The 21,154-nt window shown below is 33.2% G+C and overlaps 2 protein-coding genes and 2 long non-coding RNA genes across 7 annotated transcripts; 2 read left to right on the top strand and 2 right to left on the bottom strand.

Moving 5' to 3' along the window:
- Positions 1 to 2,211: 2,211 nt before the first annotated feature.
- On the bottom strand, positions 2,212 to 2,963 carry LOC110912233. The gene has a single exon (XM_022156913.2). It carries the CDS (start codon positions 2,854 to 2,856, stop codon positions 2,446 to 2,448), a length of 411 nt encoding a protein of 136 aa, XP_022012605.1. The 5' UTR covers positions 2,857 to 2,963; the 3' UTR covers positions 2,212 to 2,445.
- A 1,651-nt stretch (positions 2,964 to 4,614) lies between these two features.
- On the bottom strand, positions 4,615 to 6,635 carry LOC110912242 (pentatricopeptide repeat-containing protein At3g48250, chloroplastic). The gene has a single exon (XM_022156922.2). The coding sequence runs from the start codon at positions 6,577 to 6,579 to the stop codon at positions 4,744 to 4,746; it is 1,836 nt and encodes a 611-aa protein (XP_022012614.1). The 5' UTR covers positions 6,580 to 6,635; the 3' UTR covers positions 4,615 to 4,743.
- Positions 6,636 to 8,232: 1,597 nt separating this feature from the next.
- On the top strand, positions 8,233 to 9,837 carry LOC110902523. Of its 2 annotated transcripts, XR_002571184.2 has the most exons (4): positions 8,233 to 8,633; positions 8,711 to 8,795; positions 8,888 to 9,088; positions 9,223 to 9,837. It is a non-coding gene; the product is annotated as an uncharacterized LOC110902523 (long non-coding RNA). The 2 variants fall into 2 exon arrangements; XR_004872235.1 differs by having other exon boundaries at positions 8,235 to 8,633; positions 8,888 to 9,241.
- Positions 9,838 to 10,392: 555 nt separating this feature from the next.
- Positions 10,393 to 12,477, top strand: LOC110912251. Of its 3 annotated transcripts, none has more exons than XR_002577802.2 (7): positions 10,393 to 10,761; positions 10,836 to 10,899; positions 10,975 to 11,192; positions 11,479 to 11,620; positions 11,809 to 11,955; positions 12,075 to 12,158; positions 12,234 to 12,477. It is a non-coding gene; the product is annotated as an uncharacterized LOC110912251 (long non-coding RNA). The 3 variants fall into 3 exon arrangements; XR_004872232.1 differs by having other exon boundaries at positions 11,454 to 11,620; positions 12,027 to 12,158; XR_002577801.2 differs by having other exon boundaries at positions 10,396 to 10,761; positions 11,454 to 11,620.
- Positions 12,478 to 21,154: the final 8,677 nt, after the last annotated feature.

The following is a 21,154-nucleotide window of genomic DNA, read 5'->3' as shown; positions in this document are numbered from 1 at the left end:
TGCTTGTGCTACGTTTTTGAGTTCAATGGCCATGGTTTGGGTTGCTTAGAAGTTAAAAGTTATGGTGATAAGTCTTATCAAAGTGACCATATACTTTTGTTCGTATATATATATATGGATAGATTTTAATATCATCCTTCTATTTTGTTTTTGTAATCATAGGAGTGTAAAAAAATACATACATAAATTAGTTTTATACACACACCTCATTTTCTATTTATTTCTTTCTTTTCTGGGTGTTTTGGAGCCGAGTGTCTCACTAGAAGCAGCCTCTTTATCCTTAGGGGTAGAGGTAAAGTGTGCCTATATCCCATCATCCTCAGACCTTACCAATAGCTTGCTATTTGTGGGATTTTACTGGATATGATTGATTGATTGTAATTAGGTTTCCATTATTGAGTTTTTTTTTCCTTTTAGGTTAACAAAGGGGTAGGGGTGTTTACCTCTTTATAAAACCTTCAACCTTGTCCAAGTTGAAGCAAGTCACCATTTTGGTTTTGGTTCACAGTTTGGTTTTTGATGGTTTAACGCTTCGGTTTAGTTTGATTTGGATTTTCGAACCGGTTATATAACATGTATTATTACTTAGTTTATTTTTTAAATATGTTTTTATGTAAATGTGTTATAATCATAAACCATCTTTATCATGATAAAATTCAACACAAATTAATGATTTTGAAAAAGAAACCAGTTCAAACTATTAAAACCACTGGCCAGTTCGGTCGAGCCACCCACTATCCCAATCTAGTTGGATTGTCGTTTCTCAAAACTATAGTTAGTGGTTAAATTATTATATCTATACCCATGCTAATAGCACAGTTTTACACCACCTGACCCGCAACGTAGGGACTTAAGACTAGTTAGAATAATTGAAACAATAAATTAAATAAATATGACCCTAGAAAATTGATATGAGGCTGATACACCACCATCCATTTCAATCATTTAGGACATAGAACTATTGAAAATATCAATCATAATATCTTGTATACAACTCATAGTAATATCCCGATTCTTCTCTATAATTGTAAAACTCTTCAATTTTATATTTGTCAACTTATGCACAATTTGCTGTTTTAGGCCAATGATTTGTAATATCCCAATTCTACTTTATTATTTTAAAACCCTTCAATTTTGGATGTGTCAATTTATGCAGAATTTGCTAATGAAATCATATTAATAACTATACTAAACATAATACATGTGACTGCAATTTTGGATGTCTCAGTTTATGCACCGTTTGCTAACTACAATTTCAAGGGTTGCAAATATAATTTTTATTAATAAGAAGTGTATAAATACATGTCAATAATTTTGTAATTTGGATACATAAAATAAGTTATGTAACCATATTTATGTCGTTGTATCTATCTATTAACCTTTATCAAATTAGGAATGGCACAACTCTATAATGTGAAACTTACAAAAGACAATATAAGAAAAAAAATTCTAGATTTTTTAGTTTAACATTGCTAAATTTATGTTTAGTATGGTAAGTCTGAAACTTTTCTGAATCTTTTAAGTATCAAGAATTTAAGTGTCCATGTTGAAATTGAAACCAACTAAAATTATGTTTTTAAATCGATTCACTTTTTTTTAAAGCTAAAACTTGCACGTCATAGGGATTGAACCCTTAACCTCCTCTTGCTCTAAATTCTAACTCACCAACACCACAGAGCTATTTCCAAGTGGATATTTGTTTTTGTTTATGCTTCAAAAGTGGGTGATGTCGCTTGATGTGATTGACTAAAAAAAGGTTTTTCACTCTCTTTCACACATAAAGCGCTCACGCCCATTACAACTATGGCGCTCGAGCCCATGGCGCCCCCTAGGGGCAGTGTTTGGCACCTAATCATGCTAAGGTGTAAGTCAACGCCAACCCACTACGGATAGTCTAAGCCGTGTTATAACATACACCGATAAACTAGTGTAAAATTAGTTTAAGCCGCGTTATAACATACACCGATAGATCTTTAAGAAAAAAACATACACCAATAGACTAGTGTAAAATTTGTTTAGGCCGTGCCATAATGTTATTATATAACCGTAAATACTTTTTATTGTAATAATCAACAACGATAGCGTGTCAAAGTTAAATCCCCAAGCCAATCTTACGGCTCTCGGGTATGGCTGGAACCACAGGGTTCATTGATTAGTCAATGGACCAAAATTTTTCTAATAACATAGTATCGAAGATTGTTGTTTCTTATATTCTAACAGTTTAAATCGTATTCAATGTCTTAGTTGAAACAAATATATAAATGAGGGTAATAAAAAGTTGTAGTTCTGTCAATACTATCAATTTCGCAAGTTCTATTCAAACTCTAACCTAAGTAAATAATCGGCCCCTTATAGGGGTTAAAAGCCTTGGTTTTTGCAAGGTGATATTTACCTTTATTGAATTTAGTTTTTGGAATACACAAAAACCAATCGGGAAACAATTTTTTATTCATCAGACTTCATAGATGACGACTTCATAGATGACGTTCGAAATATGTTTCTAAGGCTATTCTTACTCTCCTTTTTTCTCTTTCCAACTTTACCCAACTCGTTTTCCAACAATAACCCTCTCTCAAGCCGTCTTGAAACCGACACAATTTCATAAGAATCCCAAAGTGATTGCTTGAAATCCCAACTCGTCGAAAGCCCATAATTGTGGTTATTGTTTCGCGTTGGTTTGGTCATTGCTTCTTGCTTAAACCGAGTGGGCTTTTTCTTGAAGTTGAGACGACGTGCGTCAAATTCATTGGAGTCGGATGGGGGCGATGTGGTGGTGGTGTGACCGAGCCATGCTTGTGCCACCGCCTTGACGATTTCGAGCTCTTGTTCTTCGGGTTGTTCAATGTTTTTCTTCATAGTGTTTTGGAGTAGTAATAAGGTGTGAAAAGGTTTGTTTTGGGGCCATGGTTATGGCTATATTTTTCCTATCTTTTGGACAGAATGAGAGCCTCACATGATTGAATTTAAAAGAAGATAAATGTCACAAAATCAATGCCCATAAAATGGTGTAGCTTATAGGTTAGCCCCACAACTTCAAATGTATGGAAAATATGAAGGCCACGTCATTATATTATATTATATTGTATTTGAAATCTCAACTTAAAATATATTAAAAATAAAGAAAAGTCAAGTGAATGTATGATGAGAAATAACCATATAACGGTTTTTTCTACTCATTAAATAGTTGATTTTTTTAGCTGGGGACTAATTATAAAATAAAAATATTTTAGATTAATTCTAACATGTAATAAGAAGCGTATTTAGGTATCAGATTAATTATAACATGTAATAAGAAGAGTATTCGGGTATCAAATTAATTATAAAAAAAATTCATTAGTTTTGGGCGTGCAATGAGATAAGCATTCAGATATGAGATTAATTTGGTGGTTTCGAAGTTAGAACTGGTATTATATGAAGTGATACCAGCTCATGACTGATAGCTTGAAACCATAGTTATCGATAGCGAATAGCGGTGAATAGTGACAGACTACCTATATGCTACGTAGTGATAGCGATGAAATAGCGCCCACTATTTCGTGTTTAGCGATAAGGTAGTAGATAATTCAAAAAATAAAAAAACAGCAATTTATAATTTATTTATGTATTTATAGTCTTAATTTTATACTTTTTATGCATAAATTAAAAAGTTTAAGGACCAAATGTAAACTACATAGAGGGGGTTAAATGTTTAAATACATAAACTACTTTTACACTTTTTAAGTAAAAAAAAAAATACAAGTTTTTTAAGGACTGAATGTAAACAGTGAAAGATAGAGGTGTTAAATGTTCTAAATACCTAAACTTATTTAAACCCTAAAAGCCTAAAACACTCATATACACAGCCGCTCTCTTTTTCTTCCCCATTCTTCCTGGTTTCCGGCTGAAAACAGCACCGTTTCCGGAATTCGCGTCGGAAGTTGCTATATCGTCGCTATGTGGTCGATATGTACCTTCTGGCGGCATATGACCGCCACGCCACGCTATAGCAGCCGCCACAGACGCTATTAATAATTATGCTTGTAACCAATCACGTACCCGTTTACAACTTTAAAGCCATATACAATATACAATAAAATGTTATATGATTTTAAAAAATAAATAAATAGGATTTTAACTTTATTGAGAACTTGAAACTATGATAAATATAGTATCGTTGTAAATGTAATTGAGTGTTTGATATTTTTAAGTTGCTTTTTGTGTGAGTTCAAGGTAAGATTTCAGGTTACACGGGTAGTTTTTTACTTCAAAAGAATGAAACCCGCAAACAGAAATGAACAGGAACCAAACATACAGTGGTGAAACTTGACCCGGATGACGCGAGGGGGAGGGAGGCGAAAACGTATATACCAAAAAATTTCTATTAGAAAACTACATATATAACACTACTGAGTGAAAAGTTCCCTCCCCCCCCCCCCCACCCCCCCCCCCCTTTATACTTCGCCCCTGCCAACATATATGAAACACAGTTTTACAGTCGGGCAAAGCCGCAAAAGACATCGAATACTAATCCCTAGTTTTAACTCAAACCTTTAGATAATAAAATACCAAATGCATAAATATTATTACAAGTAAACACAAGTCACAACTATGCCTCAATACTTGGCTGCATACAAGTAAACACAACTATGCCTCAATAATGCACTGCATAATTCATGTCTAAACATAACTTTGTGAAGATATACAAATTATTTGAATTCAAAATTATGCAACCAACTTCTACTTCTACATAATTCATACACCAAATCATTGAACAGACCCAAAAATACTAGAAATCGATTTGTGTTTACGAACATGAGGCGGCGACTTAAACAACAAATCTTTCGCCTCAAGTTCTCTACCTTCATCAAGCAAGCTCTGAAACATGTTCTGGTACGCTGAAACCGCAGGGCTTTGTTTAAAACTTGAAGTTTTCAAGAACTCCAAAGCATTATCAACCGATCCATGTTTCGAAACATACCCGATAAACGCCTCAGAAAACGGTGGGTAGTCGTGTTTTTTCATCAACCTTAAAAGCTCCAAAGATTCATCAAACTTGTTCTCGGATAACAGATTTTGAATCAGATTTTTGTAAGTTGCTTGCCATGGTTTCACCCCACCACTCTTGACCATTTCGGTTAGTAGTTCGTACGCGCTGACGGTTTTCTTTTGACCCAAAAACGCGTTTGTTAAAACGTCTAAAAGATCTGCGTCGGCTTCACATCCTTTCTCTACCATGTTCGATAAAAATACAACGGCTTTATCAACTTCATTGGCGGAACAATGTCCTTGAATGAGAATCGTCCATGTTTTGACGTCGGGGATGCACGCGTTTTGTTCCATTACGTCGATCACGTTTGCGGCTTCTTCTAGCTTTCGGGCTTTACAAAGCCCGAAGATCAACTGGCTGTAGGTTATGTTATCGGGAGCGTATCCCGCATCTTTCATCGCTAACACAATCTTTTCGGCTTCTTCAAACTGACCCACGCTCGTTAACGATCTATGAATACCGTCATAAACGTTCTTCGAAAGAGAGTTACCCTTGGATTCAAATTTCTTCACGACGCGAAACACAAGATCCAAATTAGGCGAACTACTACCCGCGATGGTTCGTAAAAGCACACCGCAATCTTGACCCGATGGCGTGTACGGGCTATCCATCATACGCTCGTAAAGCGCAACCGCGTCTTCCAACATCTTCCGTTTTTGAAACAATCTCGTAATCTTTAAATACGTATCGAGATCCATTTCATACCCATCCCTTTTCATTTCACCAAACACGTTCCAAAACTGTTCGATCGACTCCTCCCGACCAAGAACGCGCAAAATCGCATTGTACGTAACCGCATTATGCTCAATCCCGAAACCCTCACTAACCCATTTGAAAAACCCTAATGCCTTCAAAGGGTATGTTCTTAACCCCTTCAAAACCCGAAGAACGAAATTATCCGAAACCTTAAACCCGAAATCCATCCGTTTCAACCTCTCCTCAACCCCATTTCCCCAACCCGAATCATCCTCCGATTCGACCACAACACCAACAACTTCCTTAACAACATCATCAACAACATTATCCTTCCCCATAGAATTAACAAATTTCGTAAAAACCGAAACCTCGCTAACCATATTCAACTTCTTAAAATCCCTAACAATCAACAAATAAGCCTGATCATCAACAAACAACCCCTGTTCTTTCATCCTATGAACCGTAACCCAAAACTGTTTAATCGAATCTTTATTCGCATAAACCCGAAGCATCAAGCTATAAATTTGGGAACTTGGTTCAAACCCTGATTGACCCACAACAAAATTAAAGAAATTGGATGCTTTTTGAGGGTCTTTGGATAGTTTCTTCAACACATATATTACGGATTCATGGGAAAAATTGGGTCTTGAATTTAACAATTGTTGTTCAAGATTGTTAGACCAGTTTTGGGATAATATGAGATCAAGGGTTTGTTGTGGGTTTGAAGAAAAGAAGAGTTTTGTGTGGTGAAATGGGTGTGAGTGAGTTGTTATTACCTGGTGGGCTTGGGTGAGTTGGATTGAGTAGAGCGAGTTGGCGAGTCGGAGTGAACTCAGTAGTCTTTTTGTTGGATTCATGGCTGCTGCGATTGAAGATGTGAAGAAGGTGGAGAAAGGGGTGAAGGGTTATTGAGGGTTTTGACTTTTGAGGTTTGACTGATGAGATATGGGTCGAGTCGGGTTTGGGTTTGGCCCGTTTAATAGTAATGTTTTTTTTGTAGGCCCAATAACTCGCATAAACTTTTACATGCAATGAGAATATGACATGCGTTAATCTATGATATTATTGTTAAAAAAATTTATCTGTGATTTTATTATTAAACAATTTTACGCATATGATAATGAGATGAGGGGAAAAAACCTGAAATATTATTAGATTTTTATAATTTTTCAAGGTTTTGTTAATTCAGATATTAAAAATGATTATGGTTTTGTTAACTTATAAACTTTAGACGTAGCTAATTAATTCAATTATTATATATTTGCTCAAACAAAATATTACATCTATCTATACTATATTACTAGCTTACAACCCCGTGTATTCCACGGGATGAGTGATGAAAAATGTAAATTATAAATTTGTATATAATCCTTATTAATGAAATGACTTATTTAGATAAATTAGTAAAAATAAAGAACAATTATATTTTCATTACTTGTACATGTGATTTGATACTTTATTAGTAATTATAGTTTATATCCAAATAATGTATTTTATCTTAACAAATATATATGGTTAGGGTAAAATGAAGACTTCTACAAGTTGTTAGAACTTAGAGAACTCAACGTTACAAAAGGTTTTTTGAATTTTTTATAGAGGGTGTGAATGAGCGGTTAGAGACTCAAAGTGTTAAACTTTTTGATTTTGAATTCAAGTGGTTAAAACCACTAAAACATAGGGACTCAAAAAGTAATTTACTATTAATTAAATTTGAAATTATACGTTTGATCTCTAACTATATTAAATAATATTATACTTATTATATTATTTGATACATTTATATTTGTTTTAGATAATTATTATTTAAATTTGAATTTAGACGTTTATCTCTAACTATATTAATTAATATTATATTATATTTTGTGTATAAAATTAATATGTAATGCTATTATTAAAAGGGAGGGGGCACCAGAGAGTGACACGTGTACAAAAAGATTTTCGTTTATTAGTATAGGAAGATAATGCATGAGGCAAGGGCATTTTAAGATACCCAAAAAATAAGAACTTTTCCCCTCTATTATTTATAGAAAGGCCCCTAAGATGAGGGTAGTTTGGTCTTTTAAAATATTATTTACTTTTTAGTCCCTAAACTTATTACACTTAAATTCCTAAGGTTTTAACAAAATTATAGATAATTAGTTACAATTCACTCCTCCACAACAAACTTATATTTTTTTAGTTATTCTTGACATATCTTATAAACTATATTGTTTAAAAAAATCCAAAAATAGCATGACGACCTACACATTTTTGTCGACGTTTCGGTAGTTGTCTTGTTCAATATCGACACACAGATTAAAAGGTACAAGTAGATAATGCTTTAATGTACAAGTGATTAAAGAAGAAAATAACAACTAATAATCTTTTTCGTACAATAATGTGTAAATAGAAATAACCACACGTTATAAAAACATATATTAGATACAAAAAGAAAAAAGAGCATTTTAAAATATCTACTACACTTGATAAAAAAAGTTTAAAATATCTACTACACTTGATAAAAAAGTTATAACTAAAGCATAACTATAAAATTGGTTTAAACTGGGTGGCAATTGAAAATTTGAGATGAATGGCAGGGCTTTTGAAATTCGAATCACCAGCAATTTGTATATCCGTAAATCATGCTCTCCCACCCAATTCAGTTCAATGTGCCTACTTCTTTGTGCATTTTAAAATTCCTTCGTACCTCTTATTCTCACCAAACCTTATAAACGTTAATCTCTCCCTCTCTTTCTAACTGGGGAATTCAATTCATGCCTTTGGATTCATCAATTGAGAAGGATTTGTGAAGATCAAAAGTATAGCTGAGTTTGTTGAGCTGTAACCATGTGTATTTGTTGAGCCCTAACTTATGTGGGATCTAGTGAGGATGAAATTTATTAATGTTCGTAACCATTGTTTTGTCTTTGAGGTAACAACAATATTTCATAGTGTCTAGAGACTGCCATATGCTCTCATCAAGTCTTTTAATATATATCGCCTTGACAGATATGTTACATTATTCACTAGGCATCAACTATGCCCTATGTTCATCTTATTCTTGAATACAGGCGAGTATTACTCAATGTTCAGGGTTTGTTTCTTTTCGTTTGTGTATGTCCCTTTTGAATCTATTTATGCAATATTAATATTTTCCTTGATTCATTTCTTTTATATATTGCTCAGGGCTTTTCGCTATCTTCAAGAGTTTTGATAGCACATAAAAGTGGAAAAGTTGATGCTGAAGAACTAGGAAATGCACTATACGACTTGTGGTGACTTTTTAAAATTTTCGGCCGATCTATTTGAGATAAAAACACAATTGTGATTACAACTACTTTACTTCTGCTATGATTAATCTTTTTACACAATTGAGATTGCAACTAGGTTAGTTTTTCGATTAAAACGGGTTAGCCCAACCCGTAGACACTTTTTTTTTCTTTCATCGGTACCATAAATAGTCAATATTTAAAATATATTATTAATTATCTATAATGTACTTAGTTGAACATAAATACCAGGGAAATGTTAACCGGTCAAGATGATAATTGATGCTGCATGTCATTTAATCATAGGAGAAGCCCAAAACACTTGTGTTTGGTGGGGTTAATCCGAAATATTTCAAGTGTAAGTACATATATGTCTGTGTGACCTAAAAGGGCTAATGGCAGGTGAGTCATTTCAAATGCCCTTATACCTATATTGTCATGTATCTGATTTTTTCATATCATTAATTCATTGCAGGTAATTTTTTGGTGTTTTTGTACTTAGTTTGATATAAGTGACATTCACATTAGAGATAAAACTATTGTCCTTATACATATATTTGTGTTTTTATACTTGGTGAGAGGTATGCTTGCTTTTCGGGGAACCATGGGATGACTAAGAACTTGAAAAATTTAATCCACGCAGTTACCATGATAACCATGTGGGATTTGTGTTAGACGAGAAATGATATGGTGTTTAAAGGCTACAACACTTATAATCTTAAGTTGGTTGAAGATATCAAAGAGTATGCAGTGATGTGGATTTTTATCTTGTCGTGGGGTTTTGTTTTTTTGTCTTCTGCTTGTTTCTTTTTTATGGATATAATCTGTATAGCTCCTTGTTGGGCAGATTGCATTTTGGTGAGTGAGGTTTAGATTAATAATAATCTTATTTTCTTAAGCAATTACATCCCTATTATAAATTTGTAATTACTTTAATACTTTTTATAGAAGTTGGACTTATTATTTCTTTCTATCATTTTTATGCTGCAAAACGGGGATATCAATTGCATGTGCAACGGCTAATTGCTGAATTAAATGAAATCCTAGCTCACATGAATAACCATTTTCTTGGTTTCAAAAAGTGGAGTTGTCCCCAATTGCTTCCAACCATTTAATTTTGATATAAAGTATGATATAGATAACCCATCGATACTACTAACTCGAAAGCTATAAGAAAAATAAAACAATAAGCGTAAGAAAGTTCGTAAAAAATTACACGTATAAGAAATTTAAGAAAAGTATTATACAATCTATCATGGGAGCTTTGATAAATTAACATAAATGAACATCGTGTTGCAACCGTGACGCCTCCATGCATTGCGCAACGTCACAATGAAAAAGTATCGTCCCCGCCGCATCGCGCGGGCACCCTACTAGTATATTAAAAAGGAGAAGTGAGGTACAAGATGGTAATTTTGCCACACGTATCAATTTTAAAGCAATATGTACAACAAAGATAAAGCAGGCAAATTGAGACAATCTCCATATTTTCAAGACGCCTGAGGGGCAACACAGAGATTTCAACCCTACATTTATGTCTCTGATCTTCACATTTAATTAAGTTATTGATGAATTTCACCACCGTTCATCCTTCTATCTACCTCTTAAACCCCTAAACAAGCAGTTGATCGGTCCATCATGCAGTTGATCGGTCCATCACTTTTTATATGAACCTGCAATCGCTCTTTAGGTGAAGATTTATCATCCAAACGCACAAAAGATCTTCATCATCATCTTCTACTTCCAAATTCCCAAATCTTCCATCTAGGGTTCCGATTGAGACTTCCAGAGGTATGTTTTTGGATTTGATTATGTTTGGTAATGATGATAATCGAATGAGACTAATCTATACCTGTGTTTTGAAGCTGTAATCGGTGTTTAAAGGGACGGATTGAAGCTGAAGGTGTTGTCATCAAGAAGCCGACCATGGTGCGTGTCAAACAATGATTCGTCATGTTTTTCTATACGTGTTTACTAATTATACTTGTGAAACGTTAATTGTAGGTTCAGGAGGGATTCTGATTCTGTTATTTCAAAAGTCTCTGAAATCTTTCAATTGGGTCTTGATCACAGGAATTATTGTAGGAACCAAATTCCGTTATTACCATCTGTTATTTTAAAAAAATACATATAATCTCTCCCCTTTGTTTTATTACAAAACTGGTCAATCAATCGTCGTTTAACCCGCTCGGTATTAGAGATTTTTGATTGCATAATCTAAGGTTAGTTTATTTATTAATCTTTATTATGTGAATTGGGTTTTCCTTTAAGCTTTTCTGTTGGTTACATTTTTCATTTTATTGTATGATTCTTGAGCTCAAACCTGTGATTATTCATTTTCGAATTCGATAATGATTTGGTTGTTAATTTAACCCGAATTTGGGGAGATGTGTTTGATACAAGCAAATTAAAAGCGGTTCATTTAAGTGGTGCTATGACTAATATTGTTTATCGAATCACTTGGCCCAAAAACACGGCTGAAGATGATGTACGAACGGTTTTGGTTAGGATTTACGGTGAAGGAGCGGATATTTTCTTTGATCGCGAAGAGGAAATTCGGACCTTTGGATTGATCTCGACCCACGGGCATGGCCCGCACCTTCTTGCTAAGTTTCCTGAAGGTAGAGTTGAGGAGTTTATTCATGCCAAGGTACACTTTTATATGTTGTTACTTGTTAGAAACTGTTGGGTTCCGATTTTGTGGAATATTTGGTTTTAGATCTGAACCACTGAATGAGTGAATTTGTATTGTACATGTTATCTGTTTGAATCTACATTGCATGTGTTGCTTTTATGTTTGAAGCCTGACAATTGCTTTGTGAATTTGTATGATTTCAGTGACCGGAAAGATTGTTTGAGGGCGTTATCAGAACAGAGTGAAAATAGGGGAAGAAAACGGCAAAGGCGTCTTCTAAGCAGCCGTGGTTCATGACCAATACGCCATTAATTTAGACTTCTGATACTAATCAGATTGTTGTTCCTGATGTAAGTATTTTTAATATGATTTTATTGTAATTACGAATTAAATTTCAGCCATTAATTGAGACTTCTTCAAGTTCTTTTGGTGACACTTTTTCTGATCATGGAACTTGTGGATATGAAAGTGATAAAGAGGTTTTGTCTGATTTACGTCGGGACGATGCACCAATGCACATGTTAGGTGGATCAGGTGACTTGTATTCCTTGAGGTAATGTGCACTGGGCCTAGGCTAAAACAATTACAGATGTGCCGAACTAACACAAATTAAATTAAACATGATCAGGTCCAGATGAAAGGAGGTCCAGATGAAAGGACTGAGAATGTCGTTGGTAGAGATTTGATCAACTGTGCCGTTGGTGGAGATTCGCCTAAATGCCATCCAAGATTTATGGAATATTAAAGGTACATCTCTAATTCTTTCTTTCAATTGCATTGTAGTTGGATTGTTTAAGGTTATATGATCATCGAAGATTTATGGAATATTAAAAGTACAGTTCTTACTTATTTAATTTATTATTTTGAAGCAAGCAGGTTTTTTTAAGAGAAATCATGATTTGTTTGTTATTTTTTTTTTAATTTTATTTTTGCTTTTAGATCTGGAAGAGGTGGTTCTGTATTTGGATTATATTCATTAGTTAAAGATTTTTTTGTTTGCTCTTTAAAAAAAGGTTGCAGGCTAACCAGTTGCTGCTGTATATCTTCATTATTTACTTGTGTTCTATTTTTTACTTCTTGTATAGTTGTTTCACAAGTAAAGTTAGCAAAATGGGTGGGTCAGGCAGTTCACGTATTGGGTCAAAACGACCCATTTTAGCACAGGAACAAGTCGACTCAGTATAACCCACAAATCCTTTTTTGTCCTCAAGAAACCAGTTATAAATAGTTAAGAACCTTAGTTGTGGTGATCTTGGAAACTTGAAAAATTGCAACAGTGGTTAAAGTTTATATAAACTTTTGATTTTTTGACTCACCATTGCATAGGCGACAAAACAGACGGACCCGCCGCAACGCGCGGGCATTCCCACTAGTATCTATAATTTATAATCTATAATCTATAATCTATATCTATATCTATATCTATATCTATATCTATAATCTATAATCTATATCTATCTATAATATATAATAAAAGAAAACAATGAGAGAACACATGTTATTCATTAAAGCCATTTATTTTTATAGATAATTAATATCAATTAAAAGATAATTATAAAATTAAATTTATTATAAATTTAAACAATTCGTATTGGAGATAATCTAATATTTTAAAATATTTTTTAGATTTCAAAATTATTTATCCTGGAATTAACAAAAGATTTACGCTAAATATAAATTAATAAAATGTAAATGATGTATTTATTTTATTAAACCAAAGTAGTTAAGGGTAGAACCTATTTCAAAAATGTTTATAAGGGGTAAACAAAAATATTAATCAATGTTTATTGGTTCCATACTTTTATTTTCGTGTTCAACTCTCAACTCAAATATAGTAATCACTATGTTTACGTGACATTTATAAGAACCATCACCGCAATCACCCCATCCATCGTATATCGAGTATATCTGTTAGTTTTTTTAAAGATATAAATTTTTATTAGATTCATTCAACCCGTGTGATAAACGAGGTTTTTTAAAGATATAACATTTTTATTTTTTTCCATACAAAATTACATTTATGCAACTCGTGTAATACACGAGATTTTTAAAAATATAACCTTTTTTTATTATGTAGTATATAAAATTAGATTTATTCAATCCATATAATACATAGGGTTTATAAAGATATAACTTTTTACTATTTGGTATATAAAATTACATGTGCTCAACCTGTATAACACATGAGGTTCTTAAAAATGTAAAATTTTTCATTATTTAATATAGAAAATTAAACCCAACCCATACAATACACGGGGTTCTTAAAATACAACATTTTTTATTATTTAATATATCAAATTACATTTATTCAACCATGTAACGAGATTTTTAAATATATATTGTTTTATAAAGGAACACAACTTATTAAAATAGTTACTCTACTAGTTATATAGAATAATTAATCTATTATATAAAATAGAGAAAAGTATAGTTTCAGTCCTTGCGGTTTACATCCAATCTCAGGTTCAGTCCTCATTTAAAAAATTTCAACACTCTAGTCCTTCACGTTTTCAATTGCTCACAATCAAGACCCTCCCACTAAATTCCGTCAGTTGAGCGTTAGATTATTTAACGGGGTGAAGGGCAGTTTGGTCATTTCACCAAAAACTGACCCTTTTCGCACTTTTAACCCTCTAGCTTCCCAAAGAAGCACCAAATCACTCCCTCTCTCCTCCAAAACCCTCTGGTGAACAGCGATTCTCTGGCGAATCAGACATATAACTCTGATCGTTGAAAACATGAGGCAATACGCAATAACTTGACGACAATCCACGTTGTTGGTAAGACATTGTGTACATTTTACTTAAATTCGTTGATTTCGTTATGCGTGCCATGTATATAATCTAAAATGTGGGTCGGTTTTTTCATCGAATTCTAGTTGGAATTTGCGTATAGGTGACCCGACGCACAATTCAGATCCAATACCGGGTTCTGTTGAGGACTGGAAGGGGGTTCAGGATTGAGCTCTATTTCAGTCGGCGAGGACGATGACGAGGGGTGCTTGGTTTGCTGTACATATTATATCTAACGATTAGGATAAGTATAACACTTTAAAGGGTTTATTTTGGACTGATCCTGATCATTTTTGAGTTTTTGAAGTTTATGATTAGGATTTACCTTTTTGTGATGTTCATTTGGATGCTAATTAAACTGTTCTTGATGCTTATTAAAGTGTGTTTTACTTATTAAGTGGATGGTAATGGTAGTCTTTAATGGTTAAATGAAAGTGTTAATGATGATTATTCTACTATGTTTGAAGTTATTAAAAAGGGTGTGACTTATAAAGTGGATGATAATGACTTTAATAAGCTTAACTGTGTTTGGTTGTCAAACAGGATTCTAAAGTTGGGTTAGAATCAATTGTGTTTTCTATGTTGTGCATCAGGATAATGTCAGACACATTTTGATTAGATTACATGCACTTGAATATGACTAATGCTTATGTTTTCAATACACATAATCACTTCTGTTGTGCATTAGGATGATGTCAGTACCATCTTCATTAGCTTACATATAAGTTGAATAGATATTGCACATTAAGTTTTGAATGTACATAAGCCTTTGAACATGAAATGCACAATTGGACTGACATATAAGTTGAATAGCTGTTGCACATTAAGTTTTCAATGCACATAAGCCTTTGAACATGAAATGCACGCTTAGACTTACATATTAGTTGAATGGTTGTAGCACATTAAGTTTTGAATGCAGATAAGCCTTTGAACATGAAATGCATAATTGGACTTACTTATAAGTTAAACAACTGCTGCACGTTAAGTTTTGAATGCATATAAGCCTTTACACATGAAATGCACACTGGTTTTTTTCCCATTGTATGCACAATTGGACTTACTTATAAGTTGAACAGGCATGATAGACTTTGTTTTGCACAACTGGATTTACCAAACTCAGGAACAGGGATGATATACTTTGTTATGCATAGTACGATTTAGCAAACTATGGAACAGGATGATAGACTATTTTATGCACAGTAGGATTTATCAATCACTTGACACATGGAGCATACATCTTGGTAGGGATAACATGAACTGTTTGACCAGATAAAAAGGTCACAAGTGAAAGTCAAACCCAACCCAACTCTAAAAAGTCAAACCCAGTTCAACTTACGAACTCCATTCCAATTCTGGTTACATGTGTTGATCTCTTGTTGTTGTTGTTGTGTTAGTACCTTGATATTGATGTTAAATTAATGGCTAAATGTGGTTTGTTACTAGATTAGGGAAAACATTTGAAATGGAGGGAAATTAAGAAATCAACCTATAGGGACTGAAATTGTAAGTAAAGTTTTGGGTATTTTCGTCTTTTCACAGAATTACAAACGGTCAGTTAGTGGGAGGGTCTTGATTGTGATCAATTGAAAACGTGAGGGACTGGAGTGTTGAGTTTTTTGAAATGAGGACTGAACCTGAGATTGGGTGTAAACCTCAGGGATTGAAACTATACTTTACTCTATAAAATAATTACTCTATGCTAACCTTGTGAGCTACTCTAGTTATGAAATTACTCTACTATAAAATTACCCTCGTTAAACCTTGTTTATATCTCAAGTATCGTAATTACATAGATACACTATGTATATATGTAATGTAATTACATCATTACGTTAGTAGAGTAATTACATAGATGAAGAAGAAGAAACAGGTAGGATAATTACTCTGGCAAGATAATTACTCTACTAGAGTAGTTATTCTATCGGTTTCTTTTGCATAAAAATCAGGTTGGTTCAATATCATTATGTAACTAAAAATTAACAATAAAATAATTTGCAAGGCTCAATTTAACAATCGAATACGATTTGCAAGCTTCAATTCATCATTCAAAAGCTTCAATTCATCCGATTCAAATTTACAATTCTTAAGGAACTTCAATTGATCGATCTAAGAAGTATGGGCAATCAGAATCAAGGGAGTGTTCAAATCACGCTCAGCGCAATTGATTGATCTATATTTACGAATTGCAAAGCCTGATTTGCCAATTAGGGTTGTTGATTGGCAAGAAAGAACGCAACATGAAATTATTACAGTTTGAGGAAATTACAAAAATGCCACCGCTCTTTTTCAGAAAATCATTTAGTTTTTACGTTTTGCATGATATGGTTATTTGTATTTGATCTTTTTTCCATAATTTAATGATCCATTGTTATGTAATAACCTTCGGTGATTTTCCATTGGACTTATCCCACCTTAATTTATTTATTATGTAATTTAACGTTCCACTGTTAACTAACGAAAGTACGACAGATGTCCTTTATGTTTTAAATTATTTACAGCAGATGTCTTTTATTATTGTAATCTTTTCAGGGAGAAAGGACACATCATGTAAAGAAATTAGAATATATAGAACATCTGGTGTAATTTCGCTAGTTAAAGGATAACGCCTAAAGTTTTGTTGAAATTTAAAAGACGTAAATGTAATTTACCCTTTCATTTTTCGTGGCGTATGTTCTCATCATGGAAAGTGTGGCGTATGTAAATTTAAAAAGTGTGGGAGAAGTTATATTAAATATAATTAAGCGTTCATGCCCTTTCAGTTTTTCATTTATTAACCAACGTGGTTTTTCATGCGAACCGACACATCCCTTATTCTAATGATGCTTGGTGATTAAATCAACATGCCACATGAACTAATGCAATGGTTCGCATGGCGGTTGTGATGTGTGTAAAATGCAACATATAAATTATATCAAATGAGGCATAAAACTAACCATTTTTAAGTACTAATGTTGGAAAAAGAGTGGTTTTTGTCTTCCTTTTGTATTTTCAGGACTAAAAGAGCTCAAATTCACAAAAGAAGCAAAAAGACAGCTAAATCTAACACAAATACAAGAAAAGGAACATAAGTGGATTGCCCGACCCCTCAACAGCATCCTCCCAAGCAAAATAGAGAAGACAGAAGACTGAACACGCCCCGTGCTCAGCCAGCACGGGGCCGTGCCCAAGAAGCAGCAGAAAAGACAAACTTGTAGAAGCTTCTATTGCCCACCACGGGGCCGTGCCCAGTGAACACGGGGGCGTGACGAAAGTACAGCAGGCGCATTAATTGTAATTTTGCGAATTATAATTAATGAAGAGAGAGAGTGTCAGACAGGCACGGGGCCGTGTCCAGCGGACACGGGGCCGTGCCCAGCCTTCTGTTCAGCCTATAAATAGGAGTGCTTGGTTTCATTGCAACTCATCCCTTGGCACACCACCTCTCTCACACTTCATCCACCACCCACCACCATCACAACACCATCATCCACCACCATCATCCATTGTCCATCATAGAGTGTGTGAGTCGTCTCGGGATCCAAGATTGATCGTATGAGTTCTTGACAATCAAGGCCATGTTTGCCTAAGTCTCTTACATCACTTGGTGAAGATAAGTGTTTAGTATAATACTTTTTATTTTTAATCTTTTACACTTTTTATTTGGTTTTGTATTAATGACTTTAATAACTAGTTGCTTATGTTGAAGGTGATCTTTCCTTATCGTTTGTCCATGGTGTCTTGGCATTATTTTACTGTCTATATAAAATAAAAGATTTTCACCATTCATATCTCCACGGTCTATATGGAGGTATGTTGGCTACCTGGTCGGGGGTTAAGGGAACGGTTTGGTAAGGGTCTTGCCCTTGTTCAGCGTTTAGAGGTCCTGCAAGGGACCTGGGTCAAATTTAGTAGGATCTCCTTTAATGCCCATAGGTATTGGATGGCGGGGATCCAAACTCTTTGACCTCCTCATAAGTTAACTACTATTAATACTATAACCCGACTATTTAGGACTGTATCCTTGCTGACTCAGACTACTTAGTCGAGGGTAACGTCACCTCCAAAAGAGGGGCCTACCATAATTTGCATTAATAACTTAATTCATTATCTTTCAATAATTCGACCCTTTAGGATTGTATCCTTGCTGACTCAAACTACTGGGTTGAGGGTAACGTCGCCTTCAAAAGAGGGGCCTACTACAATAACTAAGATAATCTCTTAAATAAGTGCAAAAGTGCGAAAATAATTAAAGGTTATACTAATACACGAGTCGGATCCAAGTGATTCATCTTGTCTATCTGTTTTTACTTTTATTTTATTTTTCAGCATTTAGTTAGTTTTTATTTCCTTAGTTTAAAAATCTTTTCTAACATTTTTGATTTGATTAGACATTGAGGATAAACCGGTACTAAAAGCTCTTGTGTCCTTGGACGACCTCGGTATCTTACCAACACTATACTACGTCCACGATGGGTGCACTTGCCCATATGTGTGTTTAGTGTTAGTAAATATCGTGTTTTATAAATTTAAAACTTGGCTAAAAGTGTAAAAAGGGCTTAAATATACATCTAAAATATATTACATTACACACGCATCAGTTGCAGGATAAAAAAAATTGAAAGCTCGTGACTTTTACCCATAAATACCTAGCCTCTCATTTCATAGCAATTTGTTTTTTTGTGTCTATATATAATATGTAATAGGGAGGGGATCATAAGAAAACTCTTTCTTCATGACGAAACTCGAGAAAACTCTATCAAACAATTGTTATTTCTGTTGATTTTTATCTAGGGTTTAAGGTTTAATTTTTATAGGTTAGGGTTTATTTTTTAAGGTTTAACTTTAGTATTTAGTTTTTACCTTTTAGGTGTTAGCCTTTAGGTTTTATTTTTTAGGGGTTAGGGTTTAGTTTGTTTAAGGTTTATCTAGGATTAGATTTTAGTAATAGTTACATAGGGTTTTCTTATAAAGAGTAGTTTTCTAATGATCACTCTCATATATAATATATAATTATAGTTATATTTTGACTTACTACTGTAATGATCACCACCCATATATAATATAATTATAGTACAGAGTAAATTGCCAACATCGTCCTTAAGGTTTAGGCTTATTTATCAGTTTCATCTAAAATGATTTTTTTTTTGTCCCAAACAACCGCTCACCTTTGGCATTTTTTTGTCATTTTCATCCAAACCACTAACTTAGGTTACTTTTTATGTTAAGTTGAAGGATATTTGGATGAAACTGACAAATATAAAACCTCAGGGACAATTTTGGCAATTTACTCAAACTCTTTTTAATTTCTTTTATTTAATTAATTTTGTCACATATATATAAAACAGAATATACATGCAGTTTTTATAAAAAAAAATTAATAGTTTTGTCACATAATTTTTATAAATTTTCATCAAAATCACTAATTCAGTTTATTTTTTCTGTTAAGGTGAAGAATATTTTAAACTTTATAAATTAAGACATAAATTAATATCCAGTTTTTTTTTTATATAGATCAGTTTTATAAAGAGAAAATGATGTATAAAATAAATATCAATGGTGTGCAACACATAACAATCGATTACAACTTTTAGTATTTAATCAAGTGTAGAGATAGAAAAAATTGTAAAACGTTACATATTTTAAATATGTTGAGCACCTAAGAAATATGTTGTCAGAAATAAAATATTTATCTAATTAAGATTATGAGGGTACCTAACTAATATTTATTCCGAGTGGTTTGAGTAAAGAAACTTTTGGTTCATGGCATTATACTTACTATTTGGTGGGTAATTTTAAGGTTTGGCAACGATACATTGTTTGATTGGGGGGGGGGGGGCAGTGGCTTCTCTTTTTAGGAGCGAATTTAAAAGAGTATTAGATGAATTACAAACTTGGTACATATGATAAAATTTGTTTATTTAACCTTTTTTCTATAAGGTCACTAGCATTTTAGTTTTATAAAATTTAGAGGCTGAAGTAGATTTTATTTTTATAAAAATGATGTATATAAAAATATTGGAAATTAATTGTTGTCTTGCTTTATAAAATTTAAAAGATCCTACACCTTAATAGAAAAAAATAACTGAGTTAGTGGTTGGATGAAAATTTATAAAAACTATTTGACAAAACTATTAATTTTTTTTATAAGAATTGCATGTATATTCTGTTTTATATACGTGTGACAAAATTAATTAAATAAAAGAAATTAAAAAGAATTTAAGTAAATTGCCAAAATCGTTACTGAGATTTTATATTTGCCAGTTTCATCCAAATATCATTCAACTTAACAGAAAAAATAAACTAAGTTAGTGGTTTGGATGAAAATAATAAAAAAGGCCAAATGTGAAGGGCTATTTGACAAAAAAAAAATATTTTGAATGAAACTAACAAATAGATTTAAACCTAGACGAATGATTGTGGCAATTTACTCTTATCTTATATTTAGACTTACTGCTATAATATCCTGTCAATATAATATGGTGCACGTCATATTACAAGATAGAAAATGGCCCACTTTGTTTGTATCTTTTTGGGCCCGGGATAGATTGTCTTTCACGCGACGATTTGGCCCGCAATTCACAAAAGTTCCGGGTCCCTGGTAGCGTGCTATTTGTCGAGCTTTTCAAGCCACCTGTCGAGTTATCATTGGGTCACACCCTTAAGCCGACCAATTTAAACTTAAAGGGCCAAACTTTTGTACAATGAACATTTTAATCTTTTTCTATTATATAAAAAAATAAATATTCTTTAAAATGAACTTCAACTGAAGTTAATATTG

The sequence above is a fragment of the Helianthus annuus genome, chromosome 2, assembly GCF_002127325.2.
Source record: "Helianthus annuus cultivar XRQ/B chromosome 2, HanXRQr2.0-SUNRISE, whole genome shotgun sequence".
NCBI classification, from domain to species: Eukaryota; Viridiplantae; Streptophyta; class Magnoliopsida; order Asterales; family Asteraceae; genus Helianthus; species Helianthus annuus.
The sequence above is the reverse complement of the archived record's forward strand: the minus strand, read 5'-3'. Positions and strand labels throughout refer to the sequence as shown.